Here is a 22,141-nt window from a genome sequence, read left to right on the forward strand (position 1 = left end):
TGCGTCAAAGCCAGAGACAGGATGGGAGCAGCAAATCCAGCAAGGCTGGAGATAACTCCACATCGTGCCTTTCTCAGCTAACTTGGACTTCTTTTTTGCCCGGCTTCTTCCAGGATGAGAGCCTTTTGCCTCTCATCCTATCTACCTGTATGCCTTTTTTTTTTTTTTAAGATTTTTTTATTTATGCATACAAGACCTGGGGTACAGGCCAGAGGTGTGGGGCTGAGAGGATTCACCAGAGACAGAGTGGGGAGCAGAACAGGCAGACTGACTGAAATCCACTGCTGAGGGGAGCAGCGGGGAGACAGGAGAGGTCTGCTGCACCAGGTGGGTAGCTCCCTGGCCTGCCAGAGATCAAACTCATGCTGCAGAGGCTGCAGATTGCTTCAAAATGCGGTACTTAACCCCTTGCGCCACCAGGGAGGCCCCCTATATGCCTTTTTATCTTCAGTATCTCATACCCTGCTGGGCACATAGTAGGTGTTCAGTAAATATGTATTTAAGGGGATGTTCCCCTTCTTGTCAACAGGACTCACTGGCTTTCTTTCCAGTAAATTCATAGCCGCACATAGCCCACTTTTGTCTGGGGGCCTGCCTACTTCCCCAGCGAGGGCTGGGGCTGGAGACCAGTGCTAGTTGGTGTCACTGAGTAGTTAATGCAGACTCGGGCCTGAGTGGATTCTCAGGGAGACAGATACTGAGGGAGTCGCTCATGCTTGGTGGGGTGGGGCCTGCTTTCTCAAAGCACTCACTTTGCAAGCTACCCAGGTTACTGGCATGGTGCAGGGGGATTGGCAGCCAGAGTCTGTGGGACTCATGGAGCAAGCGGGGTGGGGGGGGGGCAGTGTCAGGGCCGTGGCCTCCATACAATGTGGAGCATAGAACGTTTGACTCTAAAGTATCACCAGCCCCAAGCATGGGCTCTGGGAGGCAGGCCTGTGTCAACCCTGGAGAACAGGTGGTTTCTGCGGGGAGAGGGGGAATGTCTGGAGGCATCGACTCAGCACGCATGGGGGTCCCCCTCTGCTATGGCTTGGGCCCTGAGCATGATATTCAAGGCTGCTACTGGTGCCTCCTCTGCTTACCTGTCCTGTCTTTCCCTTTGGTCCCTGTTACCAGTGTTCCCAGGTGCCCCAACTCTCTTGTCTGCCCTTTGTTACCTCGACCAAAACCAGTCTTTACTGTCTCCCACTCCTGCCTATATTACCTCATCCTCCCAGGTTGGCTGGAATGTGCCTTCTTCCAGGGAGCTCGCCCCAGCACCTGGAGTGGTTAGGACAGGGCAAGTGAGGCTGCAGTAACAATGCCCCCAAAGATCTCAGTTGCTTAAAGCAATAACATGTGTTTCTTGCTCACATGACATGGCATGACATCACATGACAAGGGTGGCAGGAGGGCTCTTGCGGTCCCTTGGGAGCTCAGGCTTCTGGAGTCTCCACCTTGACACCTTCTTCTCTCATGGAAGCCATGGTAGTGCCCTCACTGCCTGGCTGGGAGGGCTGCTGTGCAGTGAGACCAGTGCCACCGGCCAAAGCAAGGTCAGGGCCAGCTTTGAGTTCAGAGGCCTGGGTGTGGGAGGGCCCTGGAATGTGCGTGGGGTATCCTGCTGTCACCTGTCACCCCGAGGTGTGCTGGGTGCTGCTTGGGTGTCTCCCATCATATCCCTTCCACACTGTACCCTGAACCATCTGCTGACCCACCCATCACACCCTCGTGGGGTGAACCCATGAGAGCAAGACTGTGGCTGTCTCCTCTCTAAGGCCTCACACCCCACCCGGGCTTTGACTCAGAGAAGACGCTTGGTGGGAGGTGGGGCCTGTGTGAGAGGCCATCCCTGCCCCTCTGAAGCCCGGGCTGTGCCCGCTGTGGGGATCCAGGAGCCGTCTCCAGCCCCCTGACTCTTGCTCTCCCGCCCACAGGCGCCGGGTCCTGGCCATCTCAGACGGGATCGAGCACATCGGGAACCTCCGCGGGGAGCTGGCCTTGTGTCTCCTGGCAGCCTGGACTATCTGCTACTTCTGCATCTGGAAGGGGACCAAGTCCACGGGAAAGGTGAGAGGCAGCACATGCTTTGCAGAGGCCGGCTGGCGCTGGAGGCAGGGGAGCCCTCACAGCACTCCAGGGCAGGCGTCCTAGTTCACCACTTCTTTGCCGCACACCTCAGGGCTCCCCTCTTCTACTTCTGAGCCTCTCTTTGCTCCAACATGAGCTGACAAAGCTTTGTCCTGGCTTCTTACTGAGATGCACACTGGACAAGAAAAGGGGAGCGAAGGTGCCTTGAGAGCCGGGGGCGTGCGAAACTACTTCACTGGATAGTTCCTAGTTATGCTATGTGCCCCAGGTGTGCTTTGCCTGAGTTTGTGGACGGGGGGCTTCCCTGGGGTCGCCTCGCTGTGCTGATTGTACCATGTGGCGGGAGCCTCCTCAGGGAAGAGAAGCGGTGGAGACAGCCAGCGCCTAACTGCCCTGGCCTGGAAGTTAGCGTGGCTTTTCCTTTCTCAGTCAGAATCCTAGGCCTGGCTTACCCAGGTCAGAAATGTGGGCATTTGTGGGGGCATTGGGTGAGCGTCATGTGTGCCATAAGGGTTCACAGAAGTTATAAACATGATGCCTATGGGCCACTGCAGCTCACTTGTGTTTTATTTGAAAATAAAAAATAAAGGAAGGAAGGAATTAGTTGCCAACATTTAGAAATTAGATTTCACATGGAAAAAGAAATGTGATTCTGACATCCCTTGGAAAGTTGAAACAACCATGGAAAGTTGACAACCCTGGACTTGCATACACAGTATTTCATGGAGCCATTGTGTAGCCACCCCGTCTAAGGATACTTGTTTGGCCACAGTCTTCACCATTCCCTATCGTCTCTGAGCTGAAGGTCGGTGGCATTAGTTTTCATATTTGTGCTCATTTTTTCTTGTGGAAGTGAGAAAGATGAAGCTATTCTTGTTCCTGGGTCACCCTGCCACTCCTGGCCTGCCTGCTTCTCATCAGCAATTGCTGTTGGCTAGGGCTGGAAGTGAGACCTCTGAGGAAACAAGAACTTAGCAACTCTGGGCCCCCTCAGCTCCCACAATGGCAGGTAGACTCCAGAGGAAACAGGGGAACATTGGAGAACACTGGGGGTGGCTGGCCTGCAGGAAGGAAGTTAGGAGGGTGCAGAAGAGAAATCGAGAAGCCTCCCCCTACCCCGCCCCGCCGCCACACACACGCCAGGCTGTGAAGAAGCCAAGGGTGTAAGAAAAAGTCTTGTAAATGTGCCTGGGGGCCAGAGAAGTAGAATGGAGATTCTGCCAAGACGATGGCTGGTCCTTGCCTTCTCTGGTTGGTATCATAAACACAATTTTTCTGTCTCTCTGAATATAGAAGCCCTGATTCTTGCTGCACTGCTCCACGCTGTGTACGCACAGCTCCCGTCCTCCTCCTTGAAACTCTTCATCTAGAAGGAGGTGAATGATTGAGGGGTGCAGAACCAGGGTCCAGAATGGGGGTTCAGATGTCAGGCATGGCACTCACTTGCCGTGACCTCGGGCTCTTCACCCCCTCAGCTGTTCCCCTACGCGGGCGGCTGCAAGGACGCATGCAGGGCTGGCGGTCAGCGTCTGGTGGAGTAGTAGCGTCGGGTCTGTGCGAGTGACTCACAGGAAGTGCCAGGCAGTGGGGGCTTTAAAAAGTCTCAGTATAAGGATAGAAGCAGCTCAGATGATTCCCTTCCTGGCATCCGTCAGCAGGGACCCAAAGGTGAGGAAACACAGCCTCCACAGCAGTTCAGAGCTGTGAAGGAGCTTTGTGAAGAGAAGTAGGTGCCGCGTCTGGTGTTTCTGGCTTCTGCGGCTACACCGCAGCCCTGGGGCAGACGTGGAAGCAGGGCCACATAGCTGGGCCAGGCACTGGTCACAGGACGGCTGCTGGGACGAGGCTTTGGGCGTGTAACATGGGTGTGCCATCTGCTCTGTGGCCTTGAGCCCCAGGCCCAGCACTTACACTCAGCCCTCAGGAGGTGTGGGGCCCCGGGGCCGCTGGCCACTGTCTAAGCACTGAGCCCCCGGTCAGAGGACCCTAGCGTAGGAACTGGCTTTCAAGGAGGGACAGGCAGCGATGTTCTTGGGGGTTTCTGAAGAGACAGGTGGGAGCTTTCGTCTCCCTTGAATCCTCCCTGCCAGGAGAGTCCATCCACATTAGAAATTCAAGTCCTGCAAACCGGAGAGCAGTCCCCTCTGTGGGGATGGTGGAGACTAAGGCTGAGCATGCACAGCCTGGCTAGAGTTACGTGGTGACTTTGTACCCCTACTCTGCCCAGAGCTACTCCCAGCTTGCCTGTCCTTGGACATGATTAAAATTGGGAATATGTGGTGTCTCAAGTGACATCATACACCATCCCCAAAGCTGCTGTTCCTCATGTCCAGGAGGAAGGGTAATGGCAGCAGTAGGTGGTTTACCAATAAATGGTGGTAGGTGATGGCTGCTTAGTGCCTCCTGTGCCCCTTCCAGTCCCTCCTTGAGCAATCCCATGAGACCCCACAACCACACACGCATTGTCTCCAGTTTACAGACAAGGGGCTCTGGGGGGGGGTTGCTAACTTGCTCAAAGACCCTCAGGTGGAAGCAGAGGGCTGGGGTTCGCCCCTGCCCTGGCAGCTACATTGCCTGTGCTCTGGATGCTGTGGTGCCAGCACTCCGTGGCTTGGAGATAACAAGTCTTTCATGGACAGCCAATGAGACTGCTTAGCGCATAGGTGGGCTTGGTGATTCTTGGCCGTAGCTGGATCTAAGTGGTGCTGCTAAGGGAAACACTAAAATTCCAGGAACCAGTTGTGCATCTTCCTGAAGACCAGGCTGCTAGTGCCATTCCACTTGTCCATGCTCAGGACCAGGGCTGGTGTCCCGAGGAGAGCTGGGGCTTGGGTTTCAGTCTTTTTAAGGCACTATTAAGTGCTTTAAATGTTTATTATGCATCTAGAATTATTCCTTCTCTCTAGCTTGGGTGACTTGTTGGCCAGTGACACCATCATAGTATAGGAAGTCAGTGCATTCTTCACACAGCTTTCTGCAAGAGGTTGTTTCTTGTACAAATAATGGTTAGTCTATTTAACGTGAGAACAGTTCTTACAATAATGAAACAAGTGTATAGTGACACAGGCCATACCTTCTTGAGAAGGGTGTCTTCACCCTGCAGATTTTTGTGTGGACATAGGATTCTAACTCTGGGGTAAATACCATCGAGTCTTATTGCTGGATCTCATGGTAATGGTGTTGTGTTTTGTATGCATCTGCCGAGCTGTCTTTCAAAGGGTCGGGACCATTTTGCTTTCCCACCCGCAGTGAATGAGAGTTCCTGTTGCTCCACATTGTCCCCAGCATTTGATGGTGTTAATCAGTGCATAGTTTACCTTGTTTAGTTTGCATTTCCCTGCTGACAGGTGATGTGGAGTGTCTTCTAATATGCTCATTTGTCTCCTGTACATTCTTTTTGGTGAGATGTCAGTTTTGGTCCTTGTCCCACTTTATAATTGGGTTGTTTTGTTATTGTTGGGTCTTAAGAGTTCTTTGTCCTTTATCAGAGGTGTCTTCCCCAAATATTTTCTCCCACTCTGTAGCTTGTCTTCTCATTCTTTTGGCAGTGACTTAGCAGAGGAGGAATTTCAATTTTAATGAAGTCTAGCCCACCAGCTACTTCTTTCACGAAGTGTGGCATCACTACACCCAAGTCATCTAGGCATCCTGAGGAGATGCCTAATCTTCCTAATCTTCTAGGAGTTTCATAGGCTTGCATTTACATTTAGGTCTGTGATCCATTTTGAGTTAATTTTTGGGAAGTTTGTAAGGTCTGTATCTAGATCCTTTTTTTTTTTTTACATGTGGATGTACAGTTGAAAAGACTGCTTCTGTTCTGTCCTTGTGTTGTCTTTCTTTCTTTCTTTCTTTTTTTACATCCACCAAATTTATCGTGCCCATTTCTGCCCCTACCCCCGCACTCCCTGGGTCTCAAAGGTCTGACAACTTCTTCTCATTCCTGGGACTCCCAAGTTGACGATTCTTATCCAGTTATTGACCAAGCCTACTTTCGTAATCACCCTGAAAAACACTGTCTCCTCTCATCCATCCACCCACACATTCAACACCTAAGTGAGCCTTGGGCAGCCCCCAGGACCTTAGAATTCCCCAGTTGTGTGAACACAGTGCTGGTGTGAGAATGATGTAGTCAAAATGCTTTTTATTCTGTGAAACAGTAATTCCTAGTAAATTCAAGGTGTTCTAGCTTTCTTCTGTTTTATCATACTACCGCACACAGGCACCACTATAGTCTGTGATATTTCCAAGTACCTGCTGTACATATTTGATGAACACTGAAAAAAACTGGTCATTACTATGTGTCCTCTTGTGACTTTGCTACCTTTAGACTAATCTAGGGGTGAGCCAAATAGGGCTGTGGGGCAAGCCCACAGCTTGCTTTTGTCAATAAAGTTTTATTGGAACACAGCCACATCCATCCCTTATGCACTGTCCATGGCTTCCTCTGTGTTTCTACAGAGACCATGACCTGTAGAACCTACAAAATTCACTCTCCAATCCTTTACAGAAGAGTCTGTGGATCTCTAGTTTTATCTGTCAAATGAACTCATGCAAACTATTGCCCTTTAACAAGAAACATCTAAACTGCTATTCCCCAAAGCAGGGGGCATTTCAAACTCTGAAAAGTTGCTGTCATGTTTTATAGTGAGATCTTTTCTGAAGGACCCTTAAAATCTCACCCCTGCATTTCCAGTCCCCAAAAGAGCTATTTCTTCTACCCAGATGCTCTCTGTGCACCTACTATGTGCTAGACACCAAGCCAGGAACTCTTTTCAGTGTGAGTAAGCCACACTGTGGTGTTTACATCCCACCCAGAGAGGGAGTTGACGGGTGAGCCAAAGAGGCAGTCCCCTCCTTCTCGCAAGGGGTCTCCACCCCCCCAAGGGAAGGATGGGAAGGGGGTGACCAAACGAACAGCTTGTGTGAAGGTATCAGTGGGAAGGGCCCACTGGGCTCAAGAGGCAAGACGGGTGGCGGGGCTGCGGGAGGGAGAGATGGTGGCAGGAGGTCTGGCAGGGAGTGGGTGGGTCCAGCTTACAGGCCCTGATGAAGGGAGGGGCCTGGAGGAGAAGCATGCTGTGCTTCCTCCAGAGGCATAGCATGGTCTGATTTTTATCTTGCAGAGCTGGCTTTGGCTGCTTATTGTGAATGGAGGACTGGGGACAGGAAGATCTCGGCAGGTGACCAGGGCAAATGTGGCAGTCGAATGCAGAGAAGTGGCCAGATCAGAGACCCCTTGGGGTAGCCTCCTTGCTCCCCAGGGCACTCTGCACAGGAGTCCTAGTCCTGGCTGCCCTTGGACTTGCAATGGAGGGCAGGGGCTGGGGGAGGTGCGCTTGTCCTGTCATGGCCTCGATGCCCTACCCCTTGCAGGCAGCCTCCCTGCTACCAGATAGTCCCAGCGTCCCCTTGTGCTGCCCCCCTTCCTCCCCAGCTGCCCCTGCTCTCTGCTCTCTCGCCTGCCCTGTCCCTTCCTCTGTCCTACTCTAGTGGATGATTTATGGATTTTTCCCCTTGTTTCCTGGTCTCCAGGAGCAGTGGTTGAGAGGGGAGGGCGCTGCAAAAACAATTCGGGTCCCTTCCCCGCCTCCTCCTGTTGCCCCTTTAAAGGAAGCTGCAGGATTAGCTGAGATTTTAAGAAGAATCCTGCCTTTTCAGTGCTTTAGGGCTCTGTTTTTATTCTTTTCAGAGCTCTAGGACACCAGGGCAGGAAAAAAGAAAACACACACACAGACGGACACGCTCACCCAGAAACAGCTGCAAATAGCCTTGAATTGATTTTTTTTTTCCTTTCCTTTCCTTCATTCACCAGCAAGTAGAGGAATTGGAGGTGGCCCAGGGCTCTTAAACAGCCAGTGTCGTCTGCATGATGATGACAGTAAAAAAAAGCTTAGGTGGCACTTTGTGTGACGGCTCCGACGTTAACCAGGGGGCACACACAGCCCCACGAGGAAGGTGGGGTTGTCAGCCACACTTCACAGACAGGAAGACAAGGGCACCTGGGGCTGAAGCTGCTCATCCCGAGAACACGGGGGATCCGCGCCCACTGAGGTCGGGAGGAGCGGCCGGGCCCTTTGCCAGCCAGCCAGGCTTGAGCTGCCAGGGGAGACACGGCCTGGGGGGCCACGGGAGTGTGTGCCTGTCCCTCCCCCCCATCACTGCCACCAAGGGGGTTGGAGCGGCCAGCGAGAAACCATCAGGAGCCCCACACAGAAAATTTATTCTCCGGGAGCACCCTATAAAGTGGCTAATGGATTCAATGAGGCATAAAGCAGGAGTAAAGGGGGCAGGGAATGAAAAGGAGAGATGTGTGAAAGGGGAGAGAAGGGCCCAGGAAGGGAACTGGGCAGCGCTGCCTCTGGGCCCTCAAGTGGCCTTTGTTGAGCCCCGAGGGAGGCGAAGGCGCGGGAGAGCAGCGTTGGTGGCAGGGCTCCCCGGCGGCGTGTCTGCATTCAGCCGGGAAACTAGAGCGTCCCTGAGATGCATGCAGAGCGCCCGCACGGCGGCCGCTGCCCACAGCCCCCAGAACCGAGGACACCCGAGGGCCCTTTGTGCGGAGCTGGGAGCGCTTCTCACACGGTGTGGCTGGGGAGAGCCGTAGATTGTAACATTAAGTCAAAAGAGTTCAGCATCTTGATTCAGGCCTTTCTTTGGCCTTGAGTGACAGCGCTTCACCTTTAGCGGGAACCCTGGCAGCACGGAAGGTTGGAAAGGAGGGAAGCTTCGCGACTCAGTAATACCGCCTTTATTAAAGCACAAAGGCCCCCCCAAAGGCCAGTGATTGCGGGGGGGAGGGGGGTGTTCTGCAGGGCTGGCTGCCTCCTGAGAAAGCCCTAGGGATACTGAGAGAGGCCTCCTGGGGGAGTGGGTGCTGGTAATGCTCCTTGAGCTTCCCCCGGGGGGCGGAGCCCGCCCATGCTCTGGGGGCTCCCTGGGAAATGGGAATCCATCTCCTGAGTGGTGGAGGAGGCCTTGGCTTTCCTCCCAGCGTGAGTCCAGCGCAGCACAGTTGGAGACTAGACCAGAGAGGAGCGAGCTATTTATTTTGCGCCTTCTGAATCCTAGCAGCTCAGCTGGTACTAGGCGTGGGGAAAGAGTGTGATGAGGGAAATGGAATGAGCCAACGTTTGGGGCCCAGGGGTTCACCCCACCACTTGTCGACGGTGTGACTAAGTGCATGCTTCCATGTTCTTCCATGTTCTTCTCCGGCTTCTTCTGGGCTTCAGTTTTCCCTTCTGTCAAGTCCAGCATGACACTGGCCATGGCAGGGCTGTGCAGGTGTCACTGGTGTGCGATGGACTGAGTCAGGCCCTGGTGGCCAGGGGGTGGAGGGTGCAGCTGTGCTTCCTCCAGAGTGTCTGCTGGTTGCCTGCCTCCTCCCATCCCCATTACCAGCTGCATCCCCAGTGCCCAGACCAGCAGAACCCAGAGCCATATGAGTCCCACTCAGACTGGGCAGGAGGAGCTGGTGGCAGTGTTGGCCTAGTGGGCCAGTGTGACACCAAGGGACAGCTCTTAGGAAGGGGGAGCAGTGCTGAAGCTGCTGTCTGCAGGTTGGGGGAGGGTCTTTCTTCATGAAGGAAATCTCAGTCCTGTGCTCAGGCCTTTCAACTGATCTCACCCACCACCCAGGTCATTTGTGGTCATCTCCCTTACTTAAAGCCAACTTGCCATGCACTTAGTCAGACCTACAGGACACCATCACAGCAGCACTAGGTCCGAGAGTGAATAACAGGGGGGCTGTAGCCAACCTGTCCTGCACTATTTGTCCTGGTATGCCCCCGCTGCCTGCCTCACACCTGCCTGTGCGCCCTGGCCCTCTGGCCAACACTGTGTACTGGGCCTCCCTCCCGTGCTTGGAGAGCTGTCCCGCAGCCCCCCCTTCACCTGTAGCCCTACTCTGGTTTCTTTTTTATTTCACAAACAATATTGTAACAACAGCTGTTTCAAGAGAGAAAGAAATCACCTCCCCAAATCCATATACAGGTAACCATTGTTTGGATCTCATTTCATTCAATATCATAATAGTCGATCACAAAGCATTCCCCCCTGTTTTGCCAAAAGATGAATTTTAAATTCCATTGAGTAAATATCCTATGATATAATCAGCCCTTCTTTGATTCTTCCTTGATTGTTGGATTCTTAGGATATTTGCAGTTTTTCTGCACCATCGAAAAAGCTAAAGGAAATATTTCATTCATGTGGTTTTCCTTCTCTGTGGAAGATCATTTTGTTAGGAAGGTTAAAAGTTGTAAAAGCTCTGCCAAAAACAACCATCTTATTTGCCCAGAAAATCTTTGTCCATTCCCTGCCTCCCCAGGAGGCCACCCCCCATGCCCCGCCACCACCCCCCCCCAAACCCAGGACACACTGCTAGGATCTTGCCTGTCATTTGGGGAACAGAACATCAGGACTGATGGAGGCCAGACAGTCTCCCTCACCACTGCTGCTTTTCAGCCTGCCTCCCTGTCTCTGCCCACCCCCCCGCCAGACCCCCGCCCCCCACCTCACTCACAGGTGACCCGCAGTTCCCCTCTCTAGCCCTTGCCTCCCTGTCTGCTGCTCTTCACCCCCTCTGTCTCTCGCTCCCACTGCCAGCAGCACCCAGCAGCCCTGAGCTCTCCTCTCATTGTCCTCGATACCCGGGCTGGTAGGTCCAGAGAAGTTTCTTACCCCATGTGGCAAATATTTACTAAGTATGTCCCATGTCCTACGTCCTGTGTCAGGGCCCGCAGATATCAGCTCTGACAGGCATGGGTGTAGGCAGTAAACGGGCCATCCCTCAGCACCCCTGGGTTGGGGGTGAGCATGGTCCCGGGAAGGCCACAGCATCCAGGCTGGCCGGAGGTATAGATGACTAGTGATTGCTGAAGGCAGAGGAGAAAGGCCAAGGCCAACAGTGAGCTTACACCCAGCTGCGGAGGGCACCTATTGTTGGCGGGGGAGCCGCCAGGTGGGTGGGGCGCTTCCTTGCGGTTGATTCAGCGTGTGATGCTGTCACATGCCGGGATGTATTTGCTGGGTTGGTGTGCAAGTTCTGAACATTTCCTCAAGTCACACAACCAAGCCCTCTCCTCGCCTCCACCCCAGTGGCTATGGAAGCAGCAGTGGGAAAACCCTTCTTGAGGACGGGGGTCGGGGGGAGAGTAGAAAATTGAGGAAGGGCTGATAGAAACTGTGGGCGATTATCTGAAAATGAGGAGCAAATAATGGTATCAGTGGCCTGGGGATGCCAAGAATTGGGCGGTGGTTCTAGAAGCTGAGACCTGCCCAGCAGTGGAACTCGGGTCTTCTCCCCTTGCTCAGGAAATATCAGTCACAGAACCCCTACTATGCACAGACATTGGGCTTGACGCTTTACGATAGAGCACCAGCCGGGTGTTAGCAAACTCACTCGATAAATGAAGATGCTGAGGCCCAGAGAGGCCCGTGTGCACGGGTCACACGGCTAATGGGGGAGACGGGTTTACCTGCCAGGGTGATCCCCCAGCTGGTGTTCTTCCCCCCATGAATGTAGATTCCCAGTGAGTGTTGAGCCCCTTCCTCGCCCAGGGGAATACTCACCACCCACCAGTCCGCGCGCCCAAGCCGGGTGCCATCGGTGGGCAATGTGGACGTCAGAAGAGCAGGGCCTGGCGGTGTGGGTTTAGCTCTCGCTCTGCCTTGGGCATGGCTTGGGCTGGGGTCCCTGCGTTGTTTCCTCGTCCTCCACTGGGGGACGCCGCGGAGCTGAAGCGCCATGAGGGGGCATGCTCCTCACAGGCAGACATGCAGGTGACTTGTTTTCATTCCATTGCTCATGGTTATTATCGGCCTGCACTGTGACCTAAAAGCACTCTCAGCCTAGTGGGGAGGTGGGACTGGACCCTCTCACCTGACGACGCCCAGCAGGATCGGGCAGCACAGACAGTCCCAACTTACAGGGTTTTGACTTTGCCAGGCTGTGAGCACATTGAGGGGTAACCACGGGGCATGTGCCCTCGTGACGCAGCTCTCTGGGAGCATTTTCACCCCATGGTATTTTCTTTTTTTTTTTTTTTTTTTAAAGATTTATTTATGCATACAAGAGCTGGGGTACAGGCCAGAGATATGGGGAGTGAGAGGATTCACCAGAGACAGAATGGGGAGCAGAACAGGCAGATCGACCGAAGTACACTGCTGAGGGGAGCAGCGGGCGAGTCAGGAGAGGTCTGCTGCGCCATGTGGGTAGCTCCCTGGCTGGCCAGGGATCGAACTCATGCTGCAGAGGCTGCAGATTGCTTCATAGTGTGGTGCTTAACCCCTTGCACCACCAGGGAGGCCCCTATCCTGTGGCATTTTCAATCTGTGGTGGGTTTGTTGGGAACTGACCGTTATCAAAATCAAGGCAGATCCTTATATACACTGTCCATATCGGCACTGTCGGTGCTGGGAGTTTGGATGAAGAAGTTCCAGGGCGGACCAGAAAGATGTGGGATATGGGCCTCACTTTGAAGGACAGTTGGGTGGGGCTAGAGAGGATGATGAGGGCAGAGTCGGGTGGCCGTGGAGGTTGGGAAGCAACGGACTGGGCCAGTCTGTTGGGCAGGGGAGCACAATGCTAGGTAAGGTCAGGAGAGTAGTGAGGAGCCATAGAGGGTTCTTATAGGGGTGTTTTGGGAAAGTGGGGTGCGCACCTCATGCTGTGGTCTGTGTTGGGGCAGCAGCTCTCCCTCCTGATACCCCCCACTCCCCAACTGTGCATAGTGAAGTGGATCCCCCCCAGTAAGGATACTGCTGCCAGCAATTCACTCTGCAGAAGCCACACACAGTCTTTATCCTGATCACGTGTGCCCGCCCGTGCACACCCACAGTCATGGCACCAGACCACAAACAAGTGCTGCTCTGAGCCAGCCTGGTCCGGGCCTCTGCAGCCCCAGCACTTCCAAAGCTACTCCCAGGCGAACACCCCTTGTGTATGTCAAATATTGTCACCTCGCCCAGACCACCCAGAAATGCAGCAAACAACTCCCTGTGCAAGAAAATCAGGATGGCTCCAGAGAAGCCAGCAGGAAGCAGTGAGTGAGGAACGCGTTGCAGCAGGCAGATGCTGGCATCGCAGCAGAGATGGCAGGGGCAACCCCTGCCTGTGTCCCCACATAAGACAGGATGGCCCACGTCCCTCAGAGATGGCCACGAGGACCCGTGCACTTTTCTAGGGCACCATCCATCGCTGTCATCTGACCTCTAAAGGGACCTGTTTCCCATCAGAGGCGAAACCTGCGCCGCCTCCCCCACCAGGTGGAGCTCGCTGTGTGCTCTGTCAGTGCACCTGCCAGGAGGATGAGGCGTGCACCAGGCTCCCGGCGCTAGTTCTGCGTTGTCTTCATGTTGCTCCTGTGTCGCGTGAAGTGAGTTTCCTCTGCAGGTGCTTTGGGGTGTCTTTCTCTTTCCCGAAGGAACCACAGTCAGTGGTTGCTCAGGTGCTTAGACTCCTGCTCGGTTGTTTCTTTGCAAGCAAGTCTCCAGCCTCACCACCCTGATGCACCTGACCTCATCTTTGCAAGCCAATATGAACCCATGAGCATTTATGATTTATTTTTGCCTTATGGTATCAGCCCTCACCCTTTTCCATGTCTTTCTGTAGAAACTGAGTTGTTTTATAGACATTCTAAACATCAAACAGCATTTGATTAAATTCATTTAATTTAAAATATCTTAACCAACAAAAATGTAACTGCAATGAAGTGGTGGTATCAGGAGCAGCCCTGACCGATGTCCCTAATGCCTAGGGAGCAGAACGTCACTGTGGCCACCACCTGGGACATGTCCCAGTGTCAGAGATAACTTGGGGAATGGTCCAAAGAGCCTGCATCTCAGAGTTGATGGAACTGAAGGTCTAGAAATGGGCGGGATGTCAGGGAGAGTCTGGAGACAGAGTTGGGGGAGATGGTTTGGGTGTTGAGCCTGTGGAATTGCAGGGCTTCCTAGGGAATCTGGGTTTGCATACATGAGGGTAGAAACATGGGTCGGAGGCTCATTTGACAATTGTCAAACCCAGGTGGTAGGTGAGAAGCTGGGGCTGTGTCCAGGGAGAGTCGAGGCTTCTGGGAAACGGCCTAGACGTCCGCAGAAAGCTGGCCTCCCTGTGGGAGCTGGAGGGCAGGGCTCACTCTGGATCTGTCTTTGCAGCCCTGGCCTAGCAGACTGCGGCATGTAATTTACACTAGTCAAAGGTGGCTGATTGAAGGATGGATGTGAGATGGAAAGAGCAAGTGAAGAAATGAACCTGAGGGCCTCCCCGGTGGTGCAGCGGTTGGGTGCTGGGTTGTGAGGCTGCCCGCAGCCTCTGCAATACCGGTTCGATCCCCGGCTGCTCCCCGGCCACCGGAGGAGGGTCCCACATGGCGCGCAGACCTCTCCTGCCGCCCACTGCTCCCCTCAGCAGTGTGCTTCGGTCCTTCTGCCTGCTCTGCTCCCCGCTCTGGCTCTGGTGAATTCTCTCGCCCTCCCGGGCTTCTGACTGTACCCAGTGCTTGTATAAATAAATGAATAATAAATAAATAAATAAATCTTAAAAAAAAAAAAAAAAAAAAGAAATGAACCTGAAAATAGGTTTAAAAAATCATTAGGAAATTAGGTGGCAGAGCAGAAGTGTGCACTGAGAGAATACTTGAAAGCTGCGAACTGGGAGAGCAGCGAGTACCGAGATGGTGTTAGATGCCACGGAACAGGAGAACCCCAGTGTCCTCCAGGGCAGCTGTGGGGTAGAGGGCCAGCCGGGAGGCAAGACCAGGAGGTTGGCAGCACAGCTTCTAACAAGCAGTGGGAATGTTAGGAAGGCACTCGGGGCAGCCAGCACCAAGGGCTGGGTAGGCCTGTTGCTCAGGCCTTCTGAGGAAGGGTCCGGGAGAGCCCCAAGCCTCTGGCCTGTGGGTGGAAGGGAGGCAGTCGTGTCTGAGAACAGGCGAAGCTCGCAGCCTCCGAACTGCCCCCTCCTTGCAGCTGCAGACCCTACCCTGAGCACTGGTCTCTCGCCCACACCTCCGTAGCCAGCAGCGGCTTGAAGGCTGGGGTAAGAGGACAGGGTGGTGCTTCCCGCTGGACAGCCTCCCCCGCCGGTCAACCCCTGCCTGGAATTAATGGTGTGCTTCAATGGTGCCCCGGGTCGCCATGGCGACACCAGCCTTCTAGTCCAAGAGAGATGGATGGGGTTTAAATCATTATTAGCCAAGCCACCAAGTGTGTTTTCCAGGCGGTAAATAATAGCTCCTAAAACCGGTGTAAGCTTGGCTGGGCACTGCGGGGAATATTTATGTCGCCTGGGCTTGTTTGGAGATTTGTTTTTATTTTTGTAGTCTTCATGGTGGAGCTATGTAAAAATCAATAGTGCTGACTCTCTAGCTAATCTTAATTCACCGTGAAATAGGCTTAGTTCTCAGTCAGACTCCCCCATCCAGTGATTTTTAGCTATCCCGGGGAAAAGGATTTGATTCGGGCTCAACTGACTTAATGAGCATGATTGCTATTTAGTTATCTTGTCACCTCGGGACCCCCTTCCCTGCTGTCTGCAGAGGTAACGTTCCCAGGCTGAAGCCCCCCATGTGTTCCTGAGCCCTTCTTGCTCTGAGGGATGATGCCAGGAAATGTGAATCCCAAGGTGGGGCCAGGCTTTCTTATATTCTTTTAGACTCCACACACAGGCCAACTTCCATAGCTGAAGACAAACTACCTGTATAAAAATTATAATTATAGCTCCCCTTTGGGGACCCCACCCACTGCCAGAATGCCATGGCCTCCTGGAATAGTGACACTCCTTGTGGCCTCCTGGGATAGTGACCGTCCTTAGGATTGTGGAGTCATGATCCCTCATTTACTTAACATTTGGTTGCCTAAAACAAATGGAAGCCTTTTCGTCATCTGCTCTCTTTGTTATCATCACCTCTACAGGTGATAAAAGTGGTGAAGGTGTGTCTATGGCGACCTCTCTTCTTCAGATTCACTTTCTCCTGGCGTCTCATTCCCCAAGATCAACACCACTTTAGTCGAGTTTATGCCAGACCATTTGGTGTGTGCTGTAGTGTTCCATCCTGATAATCCGGGCGGTGCTCTTCCTGCTAAATGAAATCAGGGTTGTGTGTCCTACATGAAGTTAAAACCAAAACACTGAAGCGTTGGCGCTTGGAGCAGAGAAAATTGATTCGAGACAGCACTGACTGACAAGACAGGAAAAAATTCTTGGCTCCATCTTGCTGCAGTCAGCAGCATTACATGTTCGATAGGGGAGCAGCACCTGGGGAGGCACAGAAGGAGGGCTCAAGGGGAACTTGGATTTTCCCAAATTTTGAGGTAATCACTGAAGTAGACTAAGGGTCACAAGTAATGTCTTTTGAGTTACTTAATGCTAAGGAGGGATTCATTAATAATTACATGAAGGAGTTATTAATAATTATAGTATTGATTATTATTGATACTTAGATGAATTAATTATTATTAATAATTACATGAATAGAAAATTTAAAGTTTTTTTCCTCTTTTGTGCTCTTGGGATCTGAGAGCTATTTAACCATTTAGCTTCAGTTTTGTACTTTCAAAAATGAAAGCAGGAAAAAATATGTTGGTTTTTGAAAGAATGATCCTCCAAGAATTGGATGCTCATATCGTGCCTTCTGACCATAAGGAATGGGCAGCTGTAACCCAGATACAGAGGCAAGCCCCGCTGGAGGGGCCGTGGGGAGGCTAACACGGTATTTCCCAGGCAGGGCTTGTGAGTGATGGTGCATTGGTGCAGAAGTCAGGCAAACTGAACCCTTGAGGATAAGGGTGGACTAAGGAGAGAACAGGAGTTGAAAACAGGAAGGCAAGTCTGGCCAGCTTTGCAGCAGAGCGCATAGCAAGTGTAGGGGGAAGAACAGACTTTTGATCAGTGACAGCTCTGTGACCTGCGGTGAGCCACTTGAGTCCATCTCAAATGCTCAGCTTTGTCATTATCTTCAAAGTGGAACTAGAACCTCTGTATGAAGTGTGGAGTGGTATGGAGGCCATCAGAGATGCCACACAGCTCTGGCACCATAGTGCTCAATTAATGGCAGTTCTTCCAAAGCTCTGTGTCCCTGACTCACAGAAGGTTGAGCCTAAATCAGTGTCAGGACCCTGGATAGCTCCAGGGTGTCTTGAAAAGGATTGTGATTGACAATCCTCTGTTCTGGAAAACTGTGGCTGCTGGGAAGACCTCTGTGCTCAACCATCTGGTCTTTCACAGAAATATGGGAAGTGTGCTTTCTGCTGGCGGTCCACAGGACAGTTTCAGTCATACACAAACTCATATTTCAAAGCATCTAATGACACAATGAGGCAATATTCCCATTACATGCCTCTTCACGGAAAAGGTACAGTAAGGTGCTTATCAATTAGTGCCTCTCTGACACTTGCTGCTCTTGCTTTTGAGCAAAGAAAACAGCTGAGACTCTGGGTCTCTGGCTGGAATTTAATGACATTTTATTTTCATTTATTCTTGCATTTACCTCCTATTTGTGGTAGGAAAGGACATTTTCTGTTTATAGTGGTGATTCAGCTTACTCATTGCATATATTTATATAATGATATATAGAAAATGCTAATTAAATAATGCAAAGGTGATAAAAGTATATGGTAAGAAAAACAAGAGTTGGGAAAATGGCACAAGTGACTAAAGCTTGAGTTAGTCTATCCCTGCCTCTTTGTAGGGGTAAATACCCGCCCAGAGAGGGCATAGAGCTTGCCCGTGCTGCCTAGCCTGTGGAATCTTCAGACCCGCTGTTCCTGGGCTCTTGCCCCCACACCACCCTGCTCGTTCAGTGTCCTTTAAACAACATTCAGCTTTCCAAAGCACCCATCATCCTGGAAAACTCTGGATGGTGGCAGCACTCTGCAATTTCTGTGACTTTCTCAACAATCAGACAATCCCCTTACGATGAAATAAATGGCTGTGTCCTGGATGTGGGGGAAAAACACCCCTCAATCCCAGCATTGGAATGCAAATGAGCAATTAGAGTCAATTAAAACAGGATACAGTGTAATTACCACCAATTGTGCTAACCTTTCTATTCAGAAGGACTTGACCTGCTAAAAGGAAATTGAACAATAGCAAAAAAAAAAAAAAAAAATGTTCTTCACCAAAGGGGCATGCTCTGGGCAGGAGCTTTGTTTCAGGGGCCTGACAAATTGGACCCTCCTTCCCCCCCATCCACCTCTCTGAGCCTGAGTCAGGCTGCATCCAGGCGGCCAGGGAGGTCAGACTTGATGGTACCTTGTCACTGACCCTGTTGTGCCCAGCACTAAACACTGCATAATTTAGCATAATTCCTGGCCCTTCTTGGCAATTCTGCTCTCTGCTGCAGATCCTTGGGCCTCGGACATCTTGAAAGAACTCTCAGCTTTCCCCAGAGAGCACCTCGCACCTGAAATTCCTTGCCCTTTGTACCTTCTTTAAAATCAAATCTCTTGTGATTGTCCTGTCAACATTCATCCTAAAATGTGCTTCGATTTTCTGAATCCTATTTTATGTGGCTCGAGCTTTTCATGTGGATGAAGTGAGCCCGCCATCTAACCTTGGGACTCCAGATCTCAGCCTGCTGATGGGTTTATCCAGCCAACCATATTCACGGGCCTGTCTTATGTACCGCATTGTGGGCGCTGTGGATACAGCAGGGAAAGTCAAGGCAAAACCCCTTTCCTTGTGGGGTTTATATTTTGAGAAATCTTAAACTTGCCAGGCACTAATAGCTGCTGGTGAGCATCTAGCGGTGCTGGGAACACGCTGGTGTGAGTGGGCATGGATGTGGGCTGAGGGAGGGGAGGATGTTACAGTCCAGCCGCTTGACATTTGGGCAGAAGACTCGGACCACTCTGGGCCCTGGTGCCTGACCTATGAAGCAAACAGGACAATGATACTGTACCTTGCAGGCAGAGCCCTGACTTTGAGAGTGGAGGGTTAGATCTACCCAGGACTGACGCCCTGGGTGGCTGAGGAGCTGGGGATGTACACTGTGCACAAAGGGCGGCATGAAAAGGCAAGGAGACTGAAGGAGCTGGCGTGCTCCCAGCAGCGAAGAGCCCAGCACAGCAGAGAACAGAGCAGCTGGGGGAGGGGTGGAGACTGGTCAAGCCACACAGCGAGCTGGAGCAGAGCCAGGTAGGGGACCCGGGTCATCTGACTCAGCCCAACCCTTTCACTAGTCCCCACAACCTCCAGTGTGGAGCTGCAGAGGGTAGACTCAGGAACAGGACACCACAGGCCAGGTTTGTCCATGGTGTGGACAGCATGGGGCTGTCGCTTGACAAAGAAGAGGGGTAATAACCAAGAAGGGCCCCAGTTATGAGGCTGGAGGGGTGTAATTTCAGCAAAGACTTGGGGACCAACTGGGCAGGACTTGATACCACGGGTTGAAGGTGGGAAAAGAGGTGAGGCAGACTCGAACACCTGGGGGCAACCTGGAGATTTTGAGAAGATATTCTGTGTCCTTTTCCATGTCCTGACCTAATTCCACTTCTCCCCTATCTGAGTGGCTTCTCCCACCCCTACTTATCCTTGGGACTCAGCGTTGACCCCCTGCCCAGTCACAGCCTTCACAAAGGCCCTTCCTTCCAACCTGTCTGTCCAGCCTTCTTTTCCTGCTTCAGTGGGTGCTGGCCCCTCCCACCACTGTGTTGCACTCAGGCCAAATTCAGTAGTTCTGAATTCAGCCATTGAGCTTTGAGCACCAGACTTGGGTCTTACCTTTCCAGGGCCAGGGACTAAGGCCTGAGGAAGACTCTGAACACAGAGATGAAAAATGGAGTAGATCAAGGCAGCAGATCTCTTCCCCATCAATCATGACAGCTGCCTAGGGTAACCCCGGTGGAAAGGTCTGAGACTGTATCCAGGCTCCGGCTGACAGTGCTGTGATTGACTAGTGATGTCTGGCATGAGCACAGCATGGGGAGGCAGTGTGCATGCCATTTATGTGCAGTCTCTTGCTGACTAGGCCTGGATGATTTGGATGGTCTGCAGCTGTTCTCATGAAAAATCAAAGGTGATGTCCAAGCATCTGTGACTGAGGTAGAAACAGATCCAGAGGGGCTTTTAGGAGAGCTGGGGCCAGTGAAGATGTGAAGATGCAGACCGGCCTCAGCATTCCTTTCACCTTTCCTCCCACCTCCACTTGCTGTGCACTCCATAATGTTGCCCCTAAGCCCCCTCTGTCCCCTGACTGGGGGCTCTGCAACCTCAGCTTACAAAGGAATTTCACTTTAACAGCCTGACTCCTGTTCTGCACTGTAGTCTTTGGGCAATTGATCTGAATATTTTATTTCCCTTATGTTTTTATAAAAGGACTGTGACAGTGAAGATACCAGGGGTGGGAATGCTGTTCTCCTAAATGACTGTAGCAGCAGAGCACACCAACCATGGAATTGGCCTTGGTATGCTCACCAGCTTTGGATAAATCACGCCACTCATAATCAAAGAGCACTCTGCATGCTGCTGGGGGACCCGGGAGGGCACATTTGGCCAGATTACAAGTGGCCCTTATGACACCTCAGTGGCCCAGTCCACTTGAAATAGACTGGGAAGAGCATGACCAGCAAGTTCAGTCCCCTGAAGATGGCCCCATGGATGAAGGGCAAATTCTTATGATTTTTAATTCCTCTTATGTTTTGCATGTTAATGTTCTTTCCCTTAAATTTTGTGTGCATTGGGGTAAGCTAAGCCACAGAAATATCATTAACCAGGCATTCTGGATAATTCATCTTCTGCCATACAAGTGGAAATTGTTCAATGAAAGCAGTAGATTTGAGGTTGACTTTTCCTAGACTTGAGCTATTTACAGGAGGCTTCATTTTAAAGGAAGAAAAATCAAGGATTTTCATAAAATGCTGAAGCTCTATGGTAAATTATACCTGCATGGTTAAGGGGAGCAGATTTTTCTCTTCCTGCTCTCTGACCAGGAACCATCAACCCTTATTGATTGCTGGTGTCTAATTTTTTTTATCATTATTATTATTGTTATCATCATCATCATTATCATTTTAACTGCTGTTCTCTTACATGTCTGACCTGTGTTCACCCTGTCTGTATTATATTATATATGACAGGGAGAGATTGTTTGTATTGATGATATGACATATTGATTGAGATGCTGGTTATTTGGAAACAGGCATGCTGAAATTGCTGGGCAAGGCAATGAGTGAATGGGCTGGGGATGGTGCCATCCTCTTGGGTGGATTCAGTGTCTGGGTGAAATCACCTGGCCTTCCAGGTTGGAGCCACAGGACCTGTTGTCACTGCCCCCTGCTGGTTCTTATTTCCTATCTTTTAGGGCTGGGTTTGTCCTGCTTTGTCACTGTGAAGTGAATGGTTTATGCTCATGTTTATGTACTGTAGGGTCTCTTACCTCGTGGTTTTAAGTGCAAAGAAAAGGTAGTAGTTTTGTTCTGTAGTCTTTCTGTCTCCTCCAAAGGATATGCCTCAATGAAATGAGAAGGCATTTGACAAAGATCACTTTGTGCACTGGATTTGGTGTCTCTATTTCAACATTTCTAGGTTATTAATTTACATGAAAATAAAAGAAAGAAATCATAAATTTATTTTTCATTTGTCCCTTACTCCTTTGGTTCCCCACATCACATTTTCTAAACCTCTATTCATCCTCTATAGGCTATTAGAACTGGATCGCCTCCTTGGGAAGCCCTCCCTGACTGCCCTCCTCTCTGCTCCATAGTCCTTTGCACTCCCCCAGGTACATGATGCATCTGTATCTACCTCCCTCCATGTCTGTCTGTTCTACCAGTAGGGAAGCCTCTTGAAGCAGAAACCTCCAGCCTGTAGAAATGAAAAATTGAAAGCAGAAGCTTCCATTCTTACTTGTACCTTCCAGAGTCTAGCTCAGTGCCTGGTATGAGGAGAGCTTTTCGTGTTTGACTGAGTGACTAGGTGGGTGAGTGAGTAAATGAATAAATGAACCAGTGGGGTAAGGGCTAGTGAAAAGAAGCGAGAGGCTACAAGAGGGGAGAGGATCGCAGAGCTTAGAGCACAGTTTCTTTATCTAGGAACCCGAGTGTCTGAGCCATTCAGACACATGTGCACATACCT

General features: G+C 51.4%; 1 protein-coding gene across 1 annotated transcript in view; it reads left to right on the plus strand.

Annotated features, from left to right (window-relative positions):
• The window catches only part of SLC6A11 (solute carrier family 6 member 11), an 83,997-nt gene that overhangs the window by 20,565 nt on the left and 41,291 nt on the right, over nucleotides 1-22,141 (plus strand). The window contains exon 5 of the mRNA XM_037522781.1: nucleotides 1,920-2,052. Coding sequence (XP_037378678.1) covers nucleotides 1,920-2,052 — 133 coding nt within the window. The remainder of the gene's footprint in view (nucleotides 1-1,919; nucleotides 2,053-22,141) is intronic.

This window comes from Talpa occidentalis, unplaced genomic scaffold (assembly GCF_014898055.3).
Source record: "Talpa occidentalis isolate TD23 unplaced genomic scaffold, MPIMG_talOcc4v2.1 talOcc4.10, whole genome shotgun sequence".
NCBI lineage: Eukaryota > Metazoa > Chordata > Mammalia > Eulipotyphla > Talpidae > Talpa > Talpa occidentalis.